The following is a 24322-nucleotide window of genomic DNA, read 5'->3' as shown; positions in this document are numbered from 1 at the left end:
AAATCAGATAAGGAGAAGTAAGTACGGTCAGGAGGAATCCGATGCTTTTTGGGGGAAGAACAATCCTTTTTGTTCTGCTGGTATTTAAAATGTGTTTCTGAATGTACAAAAAATGCAGACTGTGAAACTTACATGTAGATAACAGAGTTTTCATCTCAAAGCCCTGCAGCTTTGTACCCTGTTTAGCGCCCCATATCATTTTATGAGAAGATAATTATATCAATTGAATAAACCCAATAATATCGGTAACCTCTCACTAAACTGATGGAGGACAGGAAAAAACATCTGGCTCGCTTGTAAATGTCACAGAATGAGATCTATGGTAGTAAGAAATCGAAAGAAAAAGAAAACTGATTGAGGTACGTTGGAAATGTTGCTGAGAACACTTTTGGAACATGGAAGAAACTCTAGTTGTAAGGTTATCAGTCACACGACAAGAATGGAGGAAATGTTCTCAAAGTGTAGTTTATATCAAAGGACCCGTATTTCAAAATTGTAATTAATGTCCTTCAAATGAGTGTCATGATGCTTATAAGAAGAGCTGCCTCTTTCGAGATGGGAATATATACATTGATGCTAATCCGAATACTCCATTTGTCGGTAGATACACTTTGGTTGTCGCAGGGCGGCTTGTGGATTTTTGATTTGCTATTCTGTGTTTTCAATATTTATTGTGATAAAATCCACTATCTGATGTCAATTATATTTAATCCACTAGGCAGCCTGTTACCAAGAACACATTTCGACATTACAGGGTACTAGGAAAAGGCGGTTTTGGAGAGGTGAGTACTGTCCAAAATTATTTGTGTTTATTTGGGTCATGATGGAATACGGCATCACTATTCCCAAACATTGAAGTACCAATGCCACAGGTTTCGGTACTGCCAGCAGGCCTGGACTGGGGAATTAAAAGCATCCCTGGCAAGAATGCTCAAACCAACCTCACGCCTGCCTTCTCCTCATGCAATCTCTATCTTTTCTGTCATCCATTCTGTCTTCCCTCTCCTTTCTCTTGTCTCCCTCTCTAATCACTCTAATTTACCTCCCTCTCCTATTTTTTCTCTCTCTCAAAATGCTCCTGTGCCTGCTGCAGCTAACCTCTGGGAGTTTGGGAAAGAGACGGAGGCACTAGGATAGTAATGGGCTCTCATAATCATTCTTTAAACTTACACAAACGGTTATGAATTTGAGACTGATGGAAGTTCCATGCAGTATAGCAAAAACTTTTTCAGATCTCTGGAGTCACCAGGATAAGCTGGGGGTGAAGCGCTCATCATATACCCCTGAGGAATGAATGAATTTAGCCATGTATGTATACTTCTGTAAAATGCTGCCATCTTTAATAATGTCAGTTCAAAACGGAGGCTAGAGTTTTTCATTTTTAAGTTTCGCGTACACAGTGCTTGCGCTGTGCTTGCGAAGTCTTATGTTAATAAAAATAAATTCTTTAAAGGTTCTAAGAACTCGCCCCTACTTTGCCCCTTTCTTACGTGAACTTCTCGTTTGTTTATTCAAACGTCACTCCAATGTCGCTTGAATATACCTGCTTTTTATTGGCTAGCAGGTCACTTCCTGCTCTTCTGTTATGCATTTTCCATCACGTGGAGTGTGACTGAAGTACACCTTCTGGTTTTGGATGATTGGTTACTTGTTAGTGTTTATACACAAAAAGATTAACTGAACGCAAGTCAATTCACGTTGAAATATGTGTAAACATGTTGGCCATCTTTCAATGGAGTATGGACTGCAGACGTAAAGCAAGCAGCGAGTGGGCTCATTATGTTCTGCTTCTCATTACTTAATAATTACATTTCTGATGAATAACAGTTGTAAGTATTAAAATTATTTGTGTCTCGTTTTTAAAAGAATAGTTGGGAAACGTTATATTTCGAAGGGTTATTCTCTCTGTGACTTATTAACCTCTCTGGTGCCCAGGACGTAACAGTTATGTCCTTGCTTGCACCGCTCGGGTGCCGAAGATTTAACAGTTACGTCCTCCTATGTCCCACTAGACACCAGGGAATTTTTATTTTTTAATTTATGAATAAGTGGAGAGGCCCCTTGGGCAAGGGCCGCTCCCCAGGGGCGGCAAATTATTTTTTGGCCTTTTCTGCCCCTCCTGGGGGCAGATCTGCCTATTCTAATTAGGCCGATAGACACCAGGGATCATTTTCTTTTTTTTACTGTTTACATGTGGGGAGTGACCCCTTAGGCAAGGGTCGCTCCCCTGGAAGGAGGGGAGTGGGGGGCAAATTGTTTTTAGGCCATTTCTGCCCCCTTGGGGGCATATTGGCCTATTTTTCTTAGGACAATCTGCCCCCAAGGGGGGCAAAAACCACCAGACACCAGGGATTTTTTTTGCGCCAATTTCAATCAAGGGGAGCAAACTCCTTAGACAAGGGCCGCCCCTTCGGGGCAGATCGGCCTATTTTAATTAGGGTGATCAGCCCCCAAGGTGGAAAGAAACCACTAGGCACCAGGGATTTATTTTTATATATTTGTTTACACATGGGGAGCAACTTCTTAGGCAAGGATCGCTCCTCCCCTGGGGGCAATTTTATTTTAGCCCATTTCTGCTGTCCTTGGGGTGCAGAAACCACTAGGCACCAGGGATTATTTGTTTTGCGCCACTTTCACCCAAGGGTAGCAACCCCTTAGTCAAGGGTCGCTCCCCAGGGAGTGCAAATATATTTTAGGCCATTTCTGCCATCAGCCTACTTCTATTAGGCCGATCTGCCCACGGAGGGACAGAAACCACTTAGGCACGAGTGATTTGTGTATGTGTGTGTTTTGTTTGGGGGGGGGCAGCCCCTTGGGCAAGGGTCACCCCCCCATGGGGACACATTTCTGTTGGCCATATCTTGCCCCGCTTGGGAGCAGATCAGCCTATTTTTGGAAAGCCCATCTGCCCCCAAGGGGGCAGAAAGCCCACCAGAGACCAGGGAAGATTTTTTTTTTTTTTTTTTTTTTTTTTTTTTTAAAGAGGGTGGGGGTATGACCATACCTCCACCCCAAATAAATGGGGCCTAAGTTGTTCTGCCCACCGGTGGGCAGATGGGGCAATTACCCCCGATTCACTCCCCGGGATGGGCTGAAAACCTGCTAGATGCCAGGGAATTAAAAAACAAATAGTGGGGTAGTGGCTACCAACCAGTATGGGCATGGTTATGCACCCACCCCAACTGAAGAGGGTAACAGTCTTTCAGCTCTCTCCCCGCCCACTAAACCATCTTAGCAAGAGGACATTTGATTATTTTGTGTTTTGGTTTTATGTTTGGGCCATGAGAGCTTGTCGCACTTGGAATGGTGAGGGCTGCACTTTTTGGACTTTGGGAAGCTCCCATGCAGAAAAATCCACAAGACCTAGACACATCTGAAAACTAAACATCTGGGTGAGTACAGGGTGGTATGCTTCACATGCACCCGCACCATTTTCTTACCCACAATGCCCTGCAAACCTCCAACTTTGCTGGAAATCACACATTTTTCACACAATTTTGTGATGGAACCTTCCGGAATCTGCAGGAATCCATAAAATGCCTACCATCCAGCAGTGTCTCATCTATACCGATAAAAATTCTGCCCCACTTGTCAGCCTAACTTTTTTTTTTTCAAACTGCCCTTTTGGACCTGTTTTGGTCCCCCCTCAATTTCGACATGTTTTTGGCTCTTCCCTGTCATAGGCACATGGTCTACCTACACAAGTGAGGTATCATTTTTACCGGGAGACTGAGGGGAACGTTGGGTAGTAGGAGATTTGTCCCGCTGCGTCAATCCCAAACAGAAATGTGGGCAAAATGTGATTTTCTTTTTTAGCTAAATTTGAGGTTTGCTGAGGATTCTGGGTAAGAAAACACTGGGGGATCCACGCAAGTCACACCGCACTGGACTCCCTCAGGTGTCTAGACCAAAAACGCAGGTGCCCCCCGCAAAAACAGGTAGTTTTGTATTTGACAATTGTGATGTGTCCACATAGTGTTTTGGGGCATTTCTTTCACGGGCACTAGGCCTACCCACACAAGTGAGGTACCATTTTTATCAGGAGACTTGGGTTAACGCAGAATGGAAGGACATTTGTGGCTCCTCTCAGATTCCAGAACTTTCTGTCACCGAAATGTGAGGAAAAAGTGTTTTTTGGGCCAAATTTTGAGGTTTGCAAACGATTCTGGGTAACAGAACCTGGTGAGAGCCCCACAAGTCACTCTATCTTGGATTCCCCTAGGTGTCTAGTTTTCAAAAATGCACAGGTTTGGTAGGTTTCCCTAGGTGCCGGCTGAGCTAGAGGCCAAAATCCACAGCTAAGCACTTTGCAGAAAACAGCGCTATTTTCTTTGGGAAAATGTGATGTGTCCACGTTGTGGTTTGGGGCATTTCCTGTTGCGCGCACTAGGCCTACCCAAACAAGTGAGGTACCATTTTTATCATGAGGCTTGGGGGGACGCTGGGTGGAAGGCAATTTGTGGCTACTCTCAGATTCCAGAACTTTGTCACCGGAATGTGAGGAAAAAGTGTTTTTTCCCCACATTTTGAGGTTTGCAGAGCGTTCTGGGTAACATAACTTGGTGAGAGCCCCACAAGTCACGCCATCTTGGATTCCCCTAGGTGTCTAGTTTAAAAAAACGCACAGGTTTGGTAATTTTCTTAGGTGCCGGCGGAGCTAGAGGCCACAATCCACAGCTAGGCGCTTTCCAAAAAACACGTTAGATTTCAATGTAAAAATGTGATGTGTCCATGTTGTGTTTCCTGTTGCGGGCATTAGGCCTACCAATGCAAGTGACGTACCATTTTTATTGGGAGACTTTGGGGAGCACAGAATAGAAGAACAAATGTTATTGCCCTTTGTCTTTCTCTACATTTTGTCAATCCAAATGTAAGACAGTGTGTAAAAAAGACATCTATTTGAGAAATGCCCTGTAATTCACTTACTAGTCTGGGGACCCTGGAATTCAGAGATGTGCAAATAACCACTGCTTCTCAACACCTTATCTTGTGCCCATTTTGGAAATACAAAGAGTTCCTTGATACCTATTTTTGACTCTTTATATTTTACCAAATAAATTGCTGTATACCCAATATACAATGAAATCCCATTGCAAGGTGCAGCTCATTTATTGGCACTGGGTACCTAGGGTTCTTGATGAACCTACAAGCCCTATATATCCCCGCAACCAGAAGAGTCCAACAGACTTAATGGTATATTGCTTTTTAAAATCTGACATCACAGGAAAAAGTTACAGTGTAAAAGTGCAGGCACTAGGGTCATGGTTTTAATGGTGCAGCAGGTGCTGTGGCACCAGTGCCACAGGGTGTCAGAACTCCTCTAAACACAGATTATTGCTACATTTTACTACTAAGCAGGCAGTCACGAGTGTAGTTACCTTGCAGGCATTAGGGTCATTATTTGAATGGTGCAGCAGGTGCAGTGGCACAGTGCCCCAAATCTCTAGGAACCCGATTAAACACAAATTATTACTAAATTTTACTTCTATACAGGCAGTCACAAGTGCAGTTTTCTTCGAGGCATTAAGGTCATGATATAAAAGGTGCAGCAGGTGGAGTGGCACCAGGGCCAAAAGTTGTCATTGCTCCTCTAAACACCAAATGTTGCTATATTTTACTACTAAACTGGCAGTCACAATTGCAGTTTAAAGGGGCATGATTTGTTTGGTGTGGCAGGGTCAGTGGCACTTTACTAACTACAAATTACTCTAATACAATGCTGTATTAAATAAGGTATTGGAAAACCCTTGGCTACATCACAACATAACCAACTATTAACGGGTTTATCTAATTTAAAACAAACATTGTAACCTTTTTCTAATATTTATAATCCATTTAGTAAGATAGACTGCAAAAGAAAAAACAAAGGTGAAATCTATTGGCTTTACCAATGCTTGTTTTTCTTCTTCATCTGACTAGTGTTGCCTTTAAGTTCAGCACACATTTTAATATGTGCAAGACATGGTTGCAGTTTCAACCATAGCTTGCAAATTTCAGTGGTTTTTTTGGTTTTAATTTGTAACTGTAACTGCACTTTAACTGTGGAATTTGAAAAGCAAGAGACTGTGTGTGTGCATGTGTGCCACATTGACTACTTGTTGAGAATGAATATAGGTATAATGCCAAAAAACATTCATGCAGAGCAGACAACAGCATAGACGTTAACCATAACTGAAGCACAACACAAACTTACATTAATACAACAAAAAGGCACAGCATCACACAAAATCAAGACTGCACAACACCACAGCAATATAGTAAAATAATAGATGAGTATCACAACAAAACAGCATTACACAAAACAACATAGCAGAGCAAAACAGAACGACAACACAACCATACAACACAGTTAAACAACGATACTAAATGCACACATCACAATATCATAGTGATCTGCTGACATCTTCAGACCACTCTGCCTTATAGGTTTCTGATGCCACTAGAAGCTCTAGATATCAATATAGGTCCATGTTATATGGTTATTTCTGTGTGTACTTTTTATACATATATTATACTTATAATTTAGATGTTAGCAGTTAGCTTGCACATGAAAAAGGCACCATGTCTGTCTTTTTTCCCGTAGACTGTGAAACGTCTGTAATTTGCTAAATCCAAAGAAAATGAAATGTGTTGCTTAGGGCACTTCTGTTAAAGTAGGCCAGGACTTGACTTTTAAGGAATCGCTAACAAACTGTTTTGGCCCGTGAAGCAGAGTATTTCCCAATTTACCATACGTGCTGTGTTAAACGTGAAAAGAACAAGTTGGCTTTTATTGCCTGTGATGATTTACTCACTTGCATGGCTGTCAACTGCTTGGAATACAAAACCTCACAAATGTTTTATGGACAACCCAAGTCTTACTTAGGTATTCAGTAAGTGCATTACACTGGTGAATGCAGTGGCAGCCGCATATGTCAAGGGAAGGGTGAGGGGGACGACAGAGGACGATGGGGGAAACAACGTGTAAAAAAAAAAAAAACTTACTGTTTCTGTTGAGCTGTCAGTCTCCACCGCCTCCAGCTGCTTTGATCCTCTTGTGGTGTCCCAGCATTTGCACAGGCTCCCTAGCAATCTTTGCAATGCTTACATGCTAAACATAGCATGAAAGCAGCATCAGGATTGGTCTGAGCGGCTCGGACTGCTGCTCAGACACAAGCCTCGGGTCTGTGCTGTTTCTCCAGCTCGGGCTGGAGAAACCCAAGTGCGCATGTGTGTTTGGCCGGCCAAACACACATGCACACTTAGAACACTCTCCCCACCTCCCATGGCCTAGCCCCACCCCTCCCTGTACACGCTGCTGACTGAGCCAGCTGATGAAAAATGAAACAATAGCAAGCAATTGTTTTATTTGTAACTTGTTGGGTCAGCCAGGGGGAGCGATGCTCCTCCGCCACTGCAGAGGAGTCCACTCCCTCCCCCCAGGTGAATGCCACATGGCAGTCTACTGAAATACTGGAATTTTACGAATGCAAATAAGAGGGGGGTGGGTGACTTCCGTTGTTGATACAGCTCACACAATATCGTAACTCTAAGAGGTTCGCATCCTGCAGACCTGAAACATGCATGTTTAAATGGGTTCAAACTGGTACTAAAAACGAAGGCACCACACTAAGCTTTCACCAAAGCAGAAACCATTCTTTGAAGTAGCCCTAAACATAGCATGTTTCTGCTGTTGAAACATGAGCCAGGACAAGGTGTAGGAGTACATACGTGCACCTGCAAAACTAGCAAATTATATTTTTATGTGCTTTAGTTATTTTGCATGTGGATACTCTAAAAGATACATATTGTGCTCTCTTAAATGTGCACCTGTGTGTCTCTGGCTCAAAGGTGACTGTAAATTCTGTGGTCATGGGAATACGTATGCTGCAGCAGCCCCATGTAGATTGTATTAAATCAGCTCTCATGCGCTAGTAGACTTAGATTAAAAAAATAAGGGCCTATTTAGAGTTGGATGGGAATTGGGTGTGAATTGTCAATAAATGCATGCGCAGCGCCCCAGTCAGACACCACTCTGAAATATCCCTTGTGTACATCAGTTCGGAGACCTAGATTTCTGTAGTTCCTTACCTAGCCTGAATACTGGGCCACTATCAATCCTGATCTGAACATACATGTTCAGTGGTGTATTTGTGGTGAAGCCGTATTGGCAATATCAATTGCCCAGTGCCAGTGTTTTGTGAGTTTCACAGCACTACTTTTCTCAACCCAATAATTAAAACTTTCATTGCGGAAGAGGTGTAGACCAGTTGGTGGTACTCCTTTTTAGCAAAACAATTGCAAGGAAAGGCAGGTGGGGCCTCTCTTATCAAAGAACCACTTCCCCCTTTGATAGAGAGATTCTCTGCTGAGCAAGCACACATGCATCTTTCCATGCTGTACAAACTTTGCATACCATCTACCTTCTTGTTTCTGTATGGCCAGACTCACATCCTTCTGCCTGCCATTAAAAAGGGCTTGGTGGCAGCCTTTTCCTGGGCCTGGTGGGTGCTGAGGGGCTGTTTGCTGGCTGGGTCGAATATAGGGCTGAGGTGTCAGAGCTGTGATGATCTGTGCCTCAGTGAACCCACATCACTGTTGAAGCGACGCTGTAAGAGACAATGTAATATGGCCCGTATGGGACAGAAGAAGGTGGAAAAACTGAGGGAGAAAGATACAGAAGTGTTGTGTGACTGTATAAGAAAGTTTGTTATTAGTTACAAAGGATGTCGGTCTCCACATGTGATAGGCTAAGGATGTTACGCACAATAATGAGTTTCATTAATACCTGTAATGATTCACTGCATGGGGAACGTTGAGTTTAGCTCCTGGTAGCACACCCCAACCACCAAGAATGGCTTCTTCAGGCCTCCTGACATCAAATTTGTAAATTCCTGGGAGCCTGATTTTGACTACTCTCCCTCATCACACAGTAACTGTCTCCGGTCTGGGCGTGTGGTACTTCCCCTGGGCATGGGATCTTCCTCACCAGCACCCCCAGGGCAGAGAGAGATCCCTTTCTGCACCCTTCAGGTATCACAGTTCCCTTTGGCCACTTTCAGAGCACCTGGGTCAGCTGAAATTGGGGCCGCCCTCCTTCTACAGGTCGCAATCCTGCAGGACCGGTCTGGGGAGCCCTTCATGGTCCCCCCTGCCCAGTGCTTAATTTGTGCTTGTTGTTTCTGGTGCGGAGCGCCGGCACTTAATTCTGAGGGCCGGCGCCTAGTCTTCTGTCTCAAGCATTTACTGCGAGCAAAAGACATGTGGGAAAGACGGAGGAAGAGAAAAACGAAAAGGCACCAGAAAGGGGAAAAGCAGGAAGCTGACAGAGTGAGCTGGAGGGGCCGGTGTGGCTTTAATGGATTGAAGAGGTCTGAGATGGCTTCAGGATTACGCTGCCTCAGTATTATGTGCTCGCACTTTTAATTGCAGCAGCTGCGTGTTTAAGAGAAGAGCTTTGAGCACCGGCACCTTTTTATTTACAAATTAAGCTCTGCCCCTGCTCCCCGATAACCAAATCCTAGTCACTGGGTGCCAACTCATATATCAAGTCCTTGGGCCCATCTTTGCATTAGGAGTTAAATGTCTTCTCTTTTTCAGCTGAGCACTCCTCCAGCGTCGCTACCCCCAGGCCCAAACTTTTGAGAAAAGTATTTCCTTTCTGCAGGGGTTTTAAATGGAGGTAGAAGGCTATAGAAACTAAACTCCCATGTCCAATCCCAGGTTGAACCATCATCACTCCACCACTGCCCTAACCCACCTGCACAGCATTTCGAGAAATTCCAAGATGGCGCACTCATGAGGTCTATTAAAAGACCTTATATGAGAGTCTGACTGCCACAGGTGCCTGATCCCTCCCTCCAAAACCTCGAATGGCAGCCCCTCCTGTGACTGGCTCCAAAGGTCTGCCTGCCTTCCTTTGTTTCCGTGGGACTGAGCCTTCTCCGGCCAAATGCAATGTGAAAAGTATTGAAAACATTCAGATTACATTCCCACCCTCTCCTCTCTGCTTTATTGTGTGGAGAGGTTTTTGATCCTCCAGCTGGTCAGCAGGGTAATCAACTTGGCTTTGTAGGGTGACACAAATCCCCAAATCTAATAAATCTTGAAGCGCCATCAGGAGTGCAGGTATGTGTAAATTAATGTCTGCATTCGGTACACTGATTTACCACAATATTGTTGTGTCGGCTGAGGCTTTGAGCGTACCTATGAGTAACTACTTTGGTGTAAATGTTGCCCATAATGTATAATACAATAAGCACTCTACATACTGCACTGAAGCACCATAAATGTGCCTACTCTCACTCTTAATGCCCACTCATATCAAAAGGCCAGCAATGTTCAGCACTAATCCATGAAGGGCTCCCTCAGAGACAGGCTACCTGTAAGCAGACACCAGGCTTCCCGTAGTCTCTCATGCTCAGACTATTCACGTCTATTGTCATAGCTGTGCAGCAGCGGACCCTATCTTGAAAGGCGAACACTGGCTATTAGAACCCTCAATCCAATTCAGTGACTGAGATTCGAATGGGCTCACTCACTGCAGAAGTCCCAAACCAGGTAGTTCAAAAAGCAAAAACTCCAGCAGGGGGTACCTTGGCAAACTCTGCCACTGCATTGCATTAAAGACTGTTCCTCCAACTAGGTGGATCAGTAGGCGGTTGAAGTGAGCTAGTCTTTTTCTATTCCATTGGTGGTATCAGCTCTGCAAGACAGAGAAAGCTTTGCCAAGCCAGGCTGAAAAGAAATTGTCTAGGCATACACAAAAAAACAATTTTAAGAGTGGTGTTGCTTGATAAAGAAACATAGCATCCCTCACATTGCCGCAGCGCACCAGACTCATTGCCACGCATCGCCTTGTCTTTGAACGCACTTCATGTTATCGTATCGCACCCATGCTCATTGTGCTATTAGACATTCTGGGGGTCATTCCGACATTGGCGGGCGGCGGGCACCGCCCGCCAAGCAGGAACCGCCAATTGGCCGATCCGCGGTCAAAAGACCGCGGAGGCCATTCAGACTTTCCCGCTGGGCCGGCGGGTGCCCGCCAAGGGAGCGCCCACCGGCCCAGCGGGAAAGGCCCTGCAACATTGAAGCTGGCTCCGAATGGAGCCGGCGGTGTTGCAGGGGTGCGACGGGTGCAGTTGCACCCGTCGCGATTTTCACTGTCTGCTATGCAGACAGTGAAAAACATGCTGGGGCCCTGTTAGGGGGCCCTTGCACTGCCCATGCCAGTGGCATGGGCAGTGCAGGGGCCCCCAGGGGCCCCACGACACCCGTTCCCGTTTGGTGAAAACCGCCAGAAACAGGCTGGCGGGAAGGGGGTCGGAATCCCCATGGCGGGGCTGCTTGCAGCGCCGCCATGGAGGATTCTCCCAGCCGGGGGTAATCCGGCGGGAAACCGCCGGACCCGGCTGGGCGACCGCGGCTTTACAGCCGCGGTCAGAATGCCAAATGAAGCACCGCCAGCCTGTTGGCGGTGCTTCCGGCGACCTATGACCGCCAGGGTTGGAATGAGGGCCTCTGTGTCCTCAGTCATCAGATACATTAACCAATATCTTCGGTTCCATGATACACTGCAAGCTTCCCCAAGTAAAACTTTGTATTTTTTTCAAATCGCATATAATCACATCCAATTGAAAGCTAGTAAATATTCCTTTATTTTCCATTATATCGTCTAATAATATTTAGGCAACCCTTAGATGGGGATTGTGCAAAATGCTAGGGGTTTTAGAAGTAAAATATGTACATGGATTATCTCTAATGCTTGTGGATTAAGGAGTGAACATATGTACATGATTTATATCTGACTTTATCATCTATTTGGTATGTTTACTTCTAGGTATGTGCCTGCCAAGTCCGAGCAACTGGAAAAATGTATGCATGTAAAAAACTGGAAAAGAAAAGGATAAAAAAGAGAAAAGGTGAAAGCATGGCAATAAATGAGAAGAGGATCTTGGAAAAGGTCATCAGTCCTTTTGTAGTAAGTGTATTCTTTCACTCCATATATTCTATAAAAGAAAAAACATATTGGGGCTTTAGCACCCATCCCAAACATAAATACCTGCTTGATGAGAGACCAAGTTCAACAATGTCCTGAAAAAGGTCATTAGGCGTCTCAGAAAAGAGAAGTTGGACACCACTGAACATAGCAATTACAACCAATTTGGATGATTGTCACTGAATGACTCTAGTCATGGGTGATACTTGATGCAACACCTATGAGTGTACTGGTAGACTAACAGTGTGCTGGAGGGGTCCCAGCTTGTACATATATGCATGTGTAGACTTGACTCTGGGTATTGTGAGGACCTAGCATTTAATCAACATATTTGAAGGGGTAAATCGCTGAAATTCTGCATTTTCAGGGTATTGAAGACACTTGTGTTGCTTGCATTAGGGCCAAGGCACCTTGGCTGCTCAACTGCAGATACTTTGGTAGCATGGACATTAATATTGCCAACTCGCCCACTTTGCTCTTCTTTTGCACCTTTGACCCTGATTCTTGCTAAAAGCACAGCTAGGTTCAGCTTAAGAGGAGAGGAACTCAGACCCTGTATGTTAAGAGGGTTGCATACATGTTACTCACTTTGAATTCATTGGGTCCTTCCATGATGAGAGGAGACTGCAATTTGCTGGTTATTTTTTCTGTGCATGATGGCTGCATGCTAATTGATACTCAATGCATCAAATATGCTGCCAGATAATTAATGACCTATGCCTAAATGTAAAGTGAAAGTTTCTGCATGTAACACTGTGAATCCTTGTGAACCATGAATTGTCTGATCTTTGAGCACACCTGTCTTTCTTGTCTTTAGGTCAATTTAGCATACACATATGAGACAAAAGATGCCCTGTGTTTAGTATTGACCATTATGAATGGCGGTGATTTGAAGTTTCACATCTACAGCATGGGTAACCCTGGTCTGGATGAGCAACGCGCTGTGTTCTATGCAGCAGAGATCTGTTGCGGCCTGGAGGATTTACAAAGGGAAAGAATTGTTTACAGGTGAGACTTTAATCATTGGCCTTAAAACACTCCCACAGTTCCCACCTCCACCCCACTACCACCAGGGACAGTAATATGGAAATGCCTCAGGAGCTCCGAGGATGTTTGCAGCCCATATTACAAAAGAGGCCCCCTGCACTTGTGCAGGTTCACATTTTGCTCCAGCTTAATGGTATGGTGGTGTTACTTCATGTGCAGAGCGGTGTGCACCATGAAAATGTTTCACTGCTGTGTACTTCCCATGTGCAGGTTTGTGCCAAAAATGGGGAGAGCGGCATTTTATATAAGGAGTTCCCTGGTTTCCATGTCAATTGATTTTACTTGCGTAGGTGCTTTGTGCCTGAACCACTCAGTTTTCACCTCAGTATTTTTATGTAGTTGATTGGTTTTGCTGCCTGGCATCTGGGCAGATAGTGGAACTGTGTATGTTACTTAAGAGCTTACTCTAAATACAGCAAAGGGTTGATTGAGAATGCATATCCAATTCTGCACTGCCTTAGTTACCTATGTAAAATTGGTTTACAGTGATTATTTCCTGCAGTTCCCAGTAATCTTCATTACTCCGTATTCAGTTCTTCCTCGTGACAGTCATCACCCTTGAGACAGAGAACTTGCCATTTCCCCATGAAAAGGAGACATCCTCTTTTATGGATCAAATCTATTTATTAGTTTTCAATTTTCAATTTCAAATTCAAACATCGCATATGCAATACAATACTATAGTGCGAGAAGACTCAGTAACATCTTGCATAAAGCGAAACAATAGAAAATAAAGTTAGTAATTAATGCAACTACGTTTCCCCACTGCCAGCTAGCCATTCCATGATTATACCCTCCCAGGCTCTGATACCCATTGGAAGTAATAATATAAACATCTCTCTTCACAGGTACCGTCCCTTACAATCAGGCCAGGTTCAAAACCCTCAAATAAACTGGGCATGTCAGCTCTGCGAACTCTTCGGACAAAATACTCAAAAATGGTTGCCAGAGATCCCTAAAGTCCTCAGCTCGCTGCTGAGATGTCAGGCTGAGCTTTTCCATAGCTAGGATAAACCAAAGTTTGTGCAGCCACAAGACTGTTGTCGGGATTCGCTCTGTCCCCCAGTGAGATAACAACAACTGAACTGCTGCGTTCAAGGCTAGAGCCATCTGTCGACCTCTCAATGATCTCAGGGGGAATATCAGAGAATTGGGAAGGCCCAGCAAAACATATGCAGGAAATCTAGGGATCTGAGTATCAGATTCCAATACCTATATAATTTGGGACAGTGCCATAATAAATGCACAAGTGTACCTCCGCCCCCACAACCCCTCCAGCAGAGACTAGATTTATCAGGTTCCCAGGCGTGAATCCTACTTGGGGTATAGTACCAGGAGGAGGCCACTTTATAGGCTGTCTCAGTACCTGCTGAGTGGTAAGCTGTGTGATGCGCCCTATAGAAGACACTCTCCCACTCGTCTTCCGATAACTCTCTCTCGAGTTCCCTCTCCCATCTCAGCTGCCCCTTAGTCTTGGTCGGGCGGACCACCCCCGTAGAAGGACATAGAGCTCAGAAACCACGCGCTTGTCATCCTTTTTCATTAGAGTCCATTTTTCAAACGGTGTTAATGGCCTATCTATTAATGACCTGTTGGCCGGAAGCAGGGCCCAGTGTCTTATTTGATAGTACATCATCCTGTCAGCTTCGGTTAGGCCGTATAGCTCCCTCATCCGGTCAAAAGGGATGACCCCCTGCTCATCAAATAAAAACCCCACCCTCTTGCAGCCCCCCGCATACCACCGACGCAATGCTTCAAACTGTAAGCCCGGGCCAAAGTCGGGGTTCGCGCCCAGAGGGGTCATTGGAGACGGAAATGTCGTCAAGCCCGCCGCGGCGGCCACCCGATCCCACACTCTCATCAAAATCCCCATGACCGGAGATATATACAATCCCTGTGCTCTGAGATGACGCCTAAGCCAAGGTTCCTTCCATATATTAGAGCCCGCTTCCGCTTGGTCCATGAAACACCAATGCTTCTCGGAGGACGGGCGGCTCCATTCCAAGAGGAAACGCAACTGAGCAGCTTGGAAGTATCGAAGAAGACAGGGTACCGCCAGTCCCCCTTCTCTCGAGACGATACAGGATCTGCCGCGATAACCGCGCCGTCCTCCCTTCCCATATAAATCTTAGCACCGGCGCTTGGAGGGTCGCTATCATCCACGGTGGAGGCTCTAACGGGAGCGCCTGAAACAGATAAAATATGCGTGGTAGAATGGTCATCTTCACTGCCGCGACCCTACCCAACCAGGACAATTTAAGTTTCTCCCACGCCTCTAAGTCTCGGTGGACCTCCTGAGTCAGTTTCACATAATTCACCGTCACTGTGCGAGCGACTGTGGATCTCAACTCGATCCCCAAATATGGGAGCCCCGTGGGGACCACGTGAAGCGGAATCGGGCCTTCAGGTCCCGCTCCTGTTCCGCACTAATAAACTTGCTCATAGCCTGCGATTTAAGCATATTCATTCGGAACCCCGAGACCTGCCCAAATTCCTCCAGGACACCCCATTAGCGCCGGGAGCGAAGTCGTCAGCTCTGCCAGAGTAAGAATGACATCATCCGCGTAAAGTGATATGAGATGTTCATCTCCCCCAAACTTCACGCCCCTAATCTGAGGATTATCCCGAAGCCTCTGCGCCATAGGCTCCATATAGAGCGCAAAAAGAAGGGGCGAAAGCGGACACCCCTGTCTGGTGCCCCTTTGGACTGCAAACGGCAAAGAAAGTATCCCGTTAACCCGTACCGCCGCCCGAGGCGCTTGATAAATGCAGCGAATCCATGCCATAAAGCCCGGTCCCAAACCAAAGCGCTCAAGCACCTGGAACAGGTAAGGCCAGTGAACCCTGTCAAATGCCTTTTCAGCGTCGATGGAGAGAAAGGTTTTATCCAAGAGGTGAAGCAATCACTTGGTATTATCGCTAGACTGCCTATGCGGTATAAATCCCGCCTGGTCAGGATCCACGAGCCCCAGCATATAATAGTTAAGACGATGTGCCAAGATGCCAGTAAATAATTTAGCGTCAATATTCAGAAGGGAAATCGGCCTATACGAGGCACATTCCTCCGGATCTTTCCCCGGCTTCGGGATAACTACGATAGTTGCCTCTAACATACTAGGTGTAAGAACGCCGGTTTGACGAAAGGAGTTAAAGAGTCGCACCAAGACGGAAACAAGTTCCCCACAAAAAGATTTATAAAAAAGGGCAGAGAATCCATCAGGACCAGGTGACTTCCCAGTCTCTAGCCGAGCGATCGCTGAAATAACCTCTTCCGCCCTTATAGGTAAATCTAGCGTGGTTGCCTCTTTCAAAGACAGGGGAGTGATTGCTATATCCTCTAGGAAGGAATCTGGGGTTAAGGCACCGGGCTCTTCAGCCCTGTATAGATTCCGATAGAATTCTGCGAAAGCCTGCGCTATTTGGTCACTCGAGTGTGCTTCTGTTCCAGAGGGGGAGCGCACCATTTTTATCATTGATGCTGCTCGCTGCGCTCTTAGCCTATGTGCCAGCAACTTCCAACACTTATTGCTTCCTACGTAGTACTTATATTTAAGGCGGGCTACTGCGTACTCTGCCCTATCCCAATCCAATCTACTCAGCTGTTTTCGCACCTTCTCGAGCTCTCGCCATATTCTAGGAGCACCCGTACGTTTGTGAGACCGCTCCAACACCCTTACTCGCTGTTCTAGGTCCCCCCTAAGTCTACTCCTTGCCTTATTATCTCTAGAGGAAAGTGACATCACTTCACCTCTCACCACAGCCTTCAGTGCCTCCCACAGTGTTGCAATGCATACTATCCCATCATCATTAAAACTACGGTAGTCTGTTATTGCCCCTCGAATCGCCTCTACTGTCTCAGCGTTCTGAAGCATCGAATCCCTAAATTGCCATCCCGATGTACCAACCCTCTCCACGTCCACGCGGATCGCGACTGTGATGGGGACATGATCTGAGAGGGCCCGCGGCTCAATCTCTGCGTCTCTAACCCTAGAGAGAAGCTCCTGTGATGCCAGAAAGAGGTCCAACCTAGCGTATGTTTTGGTTGCTGAAGAGTAGAAGGAGTAGTCCCTCAACGAGGGGTGCACACTTCTCCAGACATCCAGTAGACCACACTCGTTGAGCCATTGCCTCCCTGCGTCCAAAAGAGACCCCGTCTGCCCGTGTCGCTGACCTGAGCGATCCAGGGCCCCATCCATCACAAGATTAAAATCGCCCCCCAGCAAGACAGCACCGTCAGGGGATTGGAGCAGCGGAGTCAAAGACTGTCTCAGGAAGAGTTCTTGTTGGGAATTAGGTGCATATAGGGAAGCCATTGTGAAGGAAAAACCTCCCAGTTTAAGTCTCATAGCCAAAAGCCTCCCTGGGATCTTATGCAGTTTTGATATCACTTCCCCCTGGAATGAACGTGATAGAAGTATCGCCACCCCTGCATGCTTTGATGGTAACGAGGACCAGAACTGTCTGGGGAACCACTTAGAACGCATTCGGTAGGTGTCTTTCAAGACAAGGTGCGTTTCCTGCAAGAGACAAACATGACTCTCCGATCTCTCTAGAGCCGACAGGATGGCAAGTCTCTTAGTAGGGTTGTTGAGCCCCCTCACATTTAAACTTAAACATTTAATGATCATAGCCTATACTGAGGAGAGCCAGCAGAGAGGCCGGGGCACAGCAGAGGGCTACCCCCTACTTTAACATCTAGACCACCTAGAGCAATCAGGCCCGAGAGCGTTTCCATAAAAAGCCAACATCGCAGGGAAACACAACAACAAACAAATGATAAGCACAACAGGTGCATAGAACACAGAAGTCCTCGATTGTCTACAATCACGAGGTGCGATTTCCGCGGGGCAGTATATCCAACCAGATCTAGTGTTCAGGTCCACAGCCTCCGCCACCCGACCAGACTAGGTCGAAGTTCCGGCAGCCACATTATTCAAGGCGGCCTCTTTCTCGAACCTCAACTCCGAGGCCGTCAGGCGCTGCAGCTTCCTTTTCTTTTCTTTCCTCCGCCAACGAGGAGTGCTCCGCGCCGGCAGGGCCGCCCCCCCGTTCGACTCACAGCCAACGTCCTCCAGACCCAGGATGCGGCCAGCCTCCAAGACGGTTTTCACCTGCCGAACCTGCTCCTCCCAACGGAAAACCAGTCGGAACGGGTGGCCCCAGGAATATGACACGTTGTGTGCCCGCAAATGATCCGTGATCGGTCTAAACTCTCTCCTCCTCTGCAGGGTCCGTGCAGACAGATCATGAAATAGCTGGAGTTCATGCCCACGAAAGTGTACACTCTGGAGATTGCGGGCCCACTGTAGAATCTTTTCTTTAAGGACATAATTATGGAGACAGGCTAAGATGTCAGGGGGGCGATCTCCAGGCCCTTCAGTGTGCCCTACTTGATGTACCAGGTCCAGGGCCACCTCCTGTGTCCCGTCCGCACCAAGCAAGGAGCGAAACAGGTCCACCACGTAGCCCACGATGTCCTCCTTTTCAACCCCAGCCGGGGCCCCTCTAATGCGAATATTTTGCCGCCGTGAACGATTTTCCAGGTCTTCAACCGCCATCTGGAGAAGGTCCTGCTGCTCTCGGAGACGGACCACCTCCTGTTGTAGGCCCGCAACCTCCTCGCCGCGCGGGATCTCATTATCTTCTAGCTGCGAAACACGCTCACCCAAGGAGGAGACCTCACCCCGCAACTCCTTCAGCTCCTGTGAGATGTCCCTGCGCAGCTCTTGGATGTCTCCCAGAAGCGACTCAAACAAGGAGGTCAAAAAGCCCTTCGTGACAGGAGAAGACTCCGCTAGATCCGTCTCCCCGCAGCTCTCCGGGGCCCTCGTCTCAGGTAAATCCTCCGCCGCCATGCCAGAAGTCGGGCGCGTCCCTGCCAGCATGTCCCTCACTGAGCGCTCACGCTTCGACTTTGCCGCCGCCATAGTATGCCGGTCTGGTCACTCCACGCCGCTGCTCTGCCTCGGGAAATCCAGGGTCTCCATCCGGTGCTGATTAGTATGGTCCCCCCAGGCCGGGACCGCGCCCAGGTCCAACCTCCAGCGGCCTCCTCCGCGACAGTCAACTCTTGGGCCCCTTCCTCAGAACCGCGGGGCCACGATCATCAAAGACTCAAATAATGGGGTGAGGCCAGACCCCTAGGCCCCTACCTTCTGCTGGGGGCCCGCAGCTCCAACGGTCCACTCCAAGGCCCCAATGTGAGGAGACCTTGCCTGTCCCCCTCAATCTGCCACACATGAGGGAGCACCCTCGCCCCCAGGCGCCCAGGTCAGCAGGCACCAGGTCCTCACAGGCCGATCCACCTGATAAGGGGCCCAGGGTAATCCCCAGGCCCTCCGCTTCTCGACGCTCAGCCTGGAGGAGCCGCCAGGCAGAGGCCCGCTCCGCGGCCCAGGCCGCCTCCTGCACTGCTCTGCAGCCCCGCCCCTACTACAGGGCCGAGGCCAGCTCCCCTCGCGGGAGCAGCACACTCCGTTCGCGGCCGCCGCCGAGCCATGCAAACCCCCGGGGGCACCTCACTCCCCCCCCCACGGGCCGCAAAGCACTAAGCTTTTCAGTTTTGTGAAATACATCTTCACACTGTTGGTTGGCAACAGTCAATCAGAGTTAAGAGAGAGAGAGAGCTGCATTCTATTTCACTGAAGTACAACCTTCCCATTGCACGCGCTGGATGAAGACGGAGGAGAGGAAATGCAACTGTGCGTTTGTTTCCAGTGAATTCAAGGCTGTACAGCATTTCATTTTATTTAACTAAGTGTTTTTCTGTTTACACAGGCCTCTGCAGAAAGCTCTGCTGGTTTGGGAAGTACAAGGAGCCCACAACTTGGGCTATAAATCAGCTCTTGGAGAAAGGATTATACAGTTCATCTACAGTTCAATGAAAACCTTTCTGGTTTCAGAAAAGAAAAAAAAACAGCTCTCAGAGATAAAGGCAGCCTCAGATTTAAACATTTTATTTGTTACAAATAAAAATGAAACCAGAAAGGGTTTGGATGAATTGGATTGCACTGTCACCATAGTTGATTTTAAACATTTTCTTTCTACACATGAAACTGAAACCGGAAGGGTTTTTGGAGGACTAGATGGACTTCATAACCCTTTCTCCAAGAGCTGATTTATGGCCTAAACTGAGGTTCTATTCCCCAAACCAGCAGAGCTTTGTGCAGAGGCCTGTGTAAACAGAAAAACACTAAATTAAATAAAAAGAAATGTTGTACAGCCTTGAATTCAGTGGAAACAAACACACAGTTGAATTTCCTCTTCTCCATCTTCATCCTGCACATGCAATGAAAAGGCTGCTTTTCAGTGAAATAGAATGCAGCTCTCTTTCTTAACTCTGATTGGCTGTTGCCAATCAATCAGTGTGAAGGTGTGTTTCACAAAACTGAAAATGTGTTGGGATGAGGAGTATGGATGATGAAAGATGAGTAGGGATGATGGATGAGGTATTAGAAGTAGGAATGATGGAAGATGGATGAGAAGCAGGGATGAGAAGTAGGGATAATAGAAGAGAAGTAGGGATGAGAAGCAGGGATGATGGAAAAGAAGCATGGAGGAGAAGTAGGGATGATGGAGGAGAAGTAGGGATGATGGAGGAGAAGTAAGGATGATGGATGAGAAGTAGGGATGATGTATGATGGATGAGAAGTAGGGATGATGGATGAGAAGTAGGGATGATGGATGAGAAGTAGGGATGATGGATGAGAAGTATAGATGGGAAGTAGGGATGATGGAAGAGAAGCAGGGATGATGGGTGAGAAGTAGGGATGATGTATGATGGATAAGAAGTAGGGATGATGGATGAGAAGTAGGGAGGAGGAGTGAGGAATGAGGATGTCCTAAAATTGATGCTTTATAGGTAACCATTGTAGTTATGTGGTGTCTAGGAGATGATAGTATGTAAGGATTTGACAAATATCATGAAGCCAGGCAAAGATGCAGTAAAACAAAATGCACCAAACAGGGCTACCATATTGATGAGTGAAAGTAAGTCCAAGGCTTCAAGAAACAGTTACGCAGATAGCAGGACTTGTCAACTTTTCTAACTGTTGATTAGTTCAATCATTATAGTCCATGTATGAATAAGTGTGTAATGCTAAACATTAATGGCGAACAAGAATTCAAACACACAGTATTATCTTTCACAATGATAGTAACACATTGTAGCTTGCTTCAGGATTTCAGGCACGCAACTCACAATGGTAATCTTTGCTGCTAAATTACGCAAATCATGTGGTTCTGATATATCTATGTATATACAGCAGCTTCTCACTTTAATAATTGACTGTTACAGAGACTTGAAGCCTGAGAATATTCTCCTGGATGACCGTGGTAAGTGCTTTCATATATTTTTCTAACAAGGTTAATTAGTCAAAGTGAAACAAGGAATAAGTTAGATGCTTCAGACTTAAATGTACTTACCTTTGCTACCCCACCTTTCTGTGTTGCATTTTATGAGCAAACTCAATGTGTTATTTTACAATTATTTGTTGTACCTATATTTCTGCCACATCCTGATCATATATTTGTTTCATTATAACTAGTTTTTAGAGTTATTGACTATTGGAAGAGGACACAGAACCACAGTACAATTTCTTTGTAAATGATTATACTAACTATTTAGGTATTCATGATGTGTGCATGTCTTAACAGATATGCTCATTCATAAAAAAATTCCCCAACGATATTGTATTATGATAAATGGTAGGAGTTCATCTAAGAAGGCCTCTGAGGCTTTACTTTTTTATTCTTACTGTAAAATAAAATATTTGTGACAAATTGTATTTTGTTGCATTTAACTGGCTCATCCAAAGACTGAGTTTTGAAATATTTTCTTAGTCCACTTCTTTTTGCTTGTGTTTTGTGGTCATGATGTACAGAGCAAGCAAAATATCCCAGATTCATTGGCAATCAGAAGTTGTCCAGTCTTGCATAAAAGCTAAGACCGACCTGGTAGATGAACCCCAAACTCTGTCCATTCTCATCAACTACTCTGTACAGCTATTTCAGACCATGGTTGAGGGTCTCTGATAGCGAAGTCTTGGGGCTGTCTTTGACATATGTTGTTTAGTAGAGGGTGCCATCTGCCTTGCAACTTTAGAAACAATGAAACGTTAAGAGGTTTAAAGAGGGTAAAACTTTACACAGTGCCTTCTGTCATCATTCATTGTCCAAATGATTATGGTCTACAGTAACGTGATCAATAATCACATTATGCATCATTAGTGTGATGCATAATCAGTGTCATCCATAGTGTGATACATAAAGCTGTGAGGGAGTACAATAGGGTACAACAGGGTGAAATGAGGACTGTTGTCTTGAGGTTCAACCTGTAGACAGCATTGGCTTTTGAATTTCTGTCACTCTTGCTTTGAAACCCTTCAGGTCATATAAGGATTTCAGACCTTGGATTAGCTGTGCAGATCCCAGAGGGGGAAACGATCCGAGGCCGTGTTGGAACAGTCGGGTATATGGGTACGTTTTTGGTTTGTTGTATGAATACTTCATAAAAAGCATGAACTGAGCAGTAATAATCATGGCAGTGTGCTCAACAAGGATTCAAATCATGATTGTTTGCATGAGGATGGTATGAGACAGGTTCAGGTTGTGTGGGTCGGTAGTGCTCTTTCAAGAGATGGGTCTTGAAGGACTTTCTGAATTGAAGGGTGGAAGGAGCACAGCAAGGCAAACATAATTTGGAACAGTGTGATCCCATTCATAACGAAGCCGAGATACCCAATGTTATTCAAAAATAATGTTCTTTAATTAAGACAACACCTTAGAACTAACACATTGAGATGTGGTAATCAGATAATGCCCGGTTGCCTTGCTTCAGCTACTTACATCCAACACAGCACCCTTTTTCTCAGAGTGAGCCATGCCCATCACACCCTGCATTATGTAGGTGCCTAAAAACAAAAGCATCCAATCCAGATGCCAAGCCTGACTACCATCCATAACTTATTTCTTCGTCAATGTCTTTTCATTCAGCATTATTTTGTACAGCAACGTGGTTACAAGCCAACATGTGTGGTGCTCTAAAACATATACATGAAAAGACGGCAAGATGACTAAACCCATGAAAAGTTACTCTACTACCAAATGTGGAAGAAATTAACAGAAACAATGATATTAACAATGGCACCAGCAGGCATGCAACCAGACATCAGACATCTCATACAAAGAAGAGAATCTGAGGATAGTGGAGAGACAATATCAGATCTTATTGACTATCCAAGAGTATGCATCCACAAGGACAATCTAGAATGCAAATGAACTGTGGATGAAATGTCTTCTTTTTTCAATTTTCACAGCATTGGGATGTTGCCATATAAATTAAAAGCACTGAAATGTGTTGAAAAGTGGTTGAACTGTACAGTAGAGTAGTAATATCCTTCATCTTATTGATTATCTTGAAGATGTTGAAACCCAAAAGGTCTACATGATAATCTGGGTCGGGCTGGGACAAAAATAGGCCCTGCCACCAAAAATAAGATCTGCTCATATTAGCAAACTAGATAGCTAAAAAAGTGGCACGTCTTTAGAAATTGGGACAGTTTTGAACTTGTAAAGCGAAGTTCTGTCCGTGTTTTACAAGGTATGGAAGACTGCATGGGTTTGAGCTTGCTGCAGACAATGTTTGTTTTAATATCAGGTAAATCAAAAGTAAAAATCTGCCTAGTGTACGATAAAGCCGCCCCACAAACAGCCAGCCCCCACACTGATCTGACAGAGCAGTCCTTTGGGCACTGTCTAATTGCTCTGTAGAACAGTGCGATCCTGATCACAACGCATAAACAGTTTACGAACTTAGCTACCTTTCTATCGCTTGTTAACTTTATGCTTGTCCACTGCCTTTTGACTAGGTTTGGGCTGTAGAAATACGTACATTCATACATTCATACATTCATACATACATGAAACAAAACACTTGAGGTAAAAAAACTGCTTACTTGTTTGACCAAATTGTGTGCCCAAGGGCGAGTCATGTTTCTTACAAGCCTTACTGTAAAAACCAAACCAAAAAACCCTCAAAGTAGCTCAAGAACATTCAGTTTGCCCCACACAAGAAACAATGGAGGAACTTTTAGAAGCCATTTGTAATCTACAAAAAAATTCCTTGGAAGTTTCCATAGTTTTATTTGAGTAACCGGGGTATTGGTTTGGCTTGGTTCATTTTGCATGGTATTATGTGCTGTATGGTTTATTATAAGTGACTACCCAAAGGTTCACTCTTTTTAGTAATTTTTTAATACCAAGGTTCCAAAGGAACTACAAGGTGAGCCATATTTG

The 24322-nt window shown here is 45.6% G+C and overlaps 1 protein-coding gene across 2 annotated transcripts in view; it reads left to right on the top strand.

Annotated features, from left to right (window-relative positions):
• The window catches only part of GRK4 (G protein-coupled receptor kinase 4), a 327289-nt gene that overhangs the window by 254210 nt on the left and 48757 nt on the right, over nt 1-24322 (top strand). For both annotated transcript variants that reach the window (XM_069203507.1, XM_069203503.1), the window contains 5 exons: nt 719-782; nt 11822-11962; nt 12798-12988; nt 21324-21361; nt 22415-22504. In XM_069203507.1, coding sequence (XP_069059608.1) covers nt 719-782; nt 11822-11962; nt 12798-12988; nt 21324-21361; nt 22415-22504 — 524 coding nt within the window. The remainder of the gene's footprint in view (nt 1-718; nt 783-11821; nt 11963-12797; nt 12989-21323; nt 21362-22414; nt 22505-24322) is intronic.

Source organism: Pleurodeles waltl, chromosome 1_2, assembly GCF_031143425.1.
Source record: "Pleurodeles waltl isolate 20211129_DDA chromosome 1_2, aPleWal1.hap1.20221129, whole genome shotgun sequence".
NCBI lineage: Eukaryota > Metazoa > Chordata > Amphibia > Caudata > Salamandridae > Pleurodeles > Pleurodeles waltl.
Note: the sequence above shows the minus strand (reverse complement) of the source record. Positions and strands in the feature narration are given on the sequence as shown.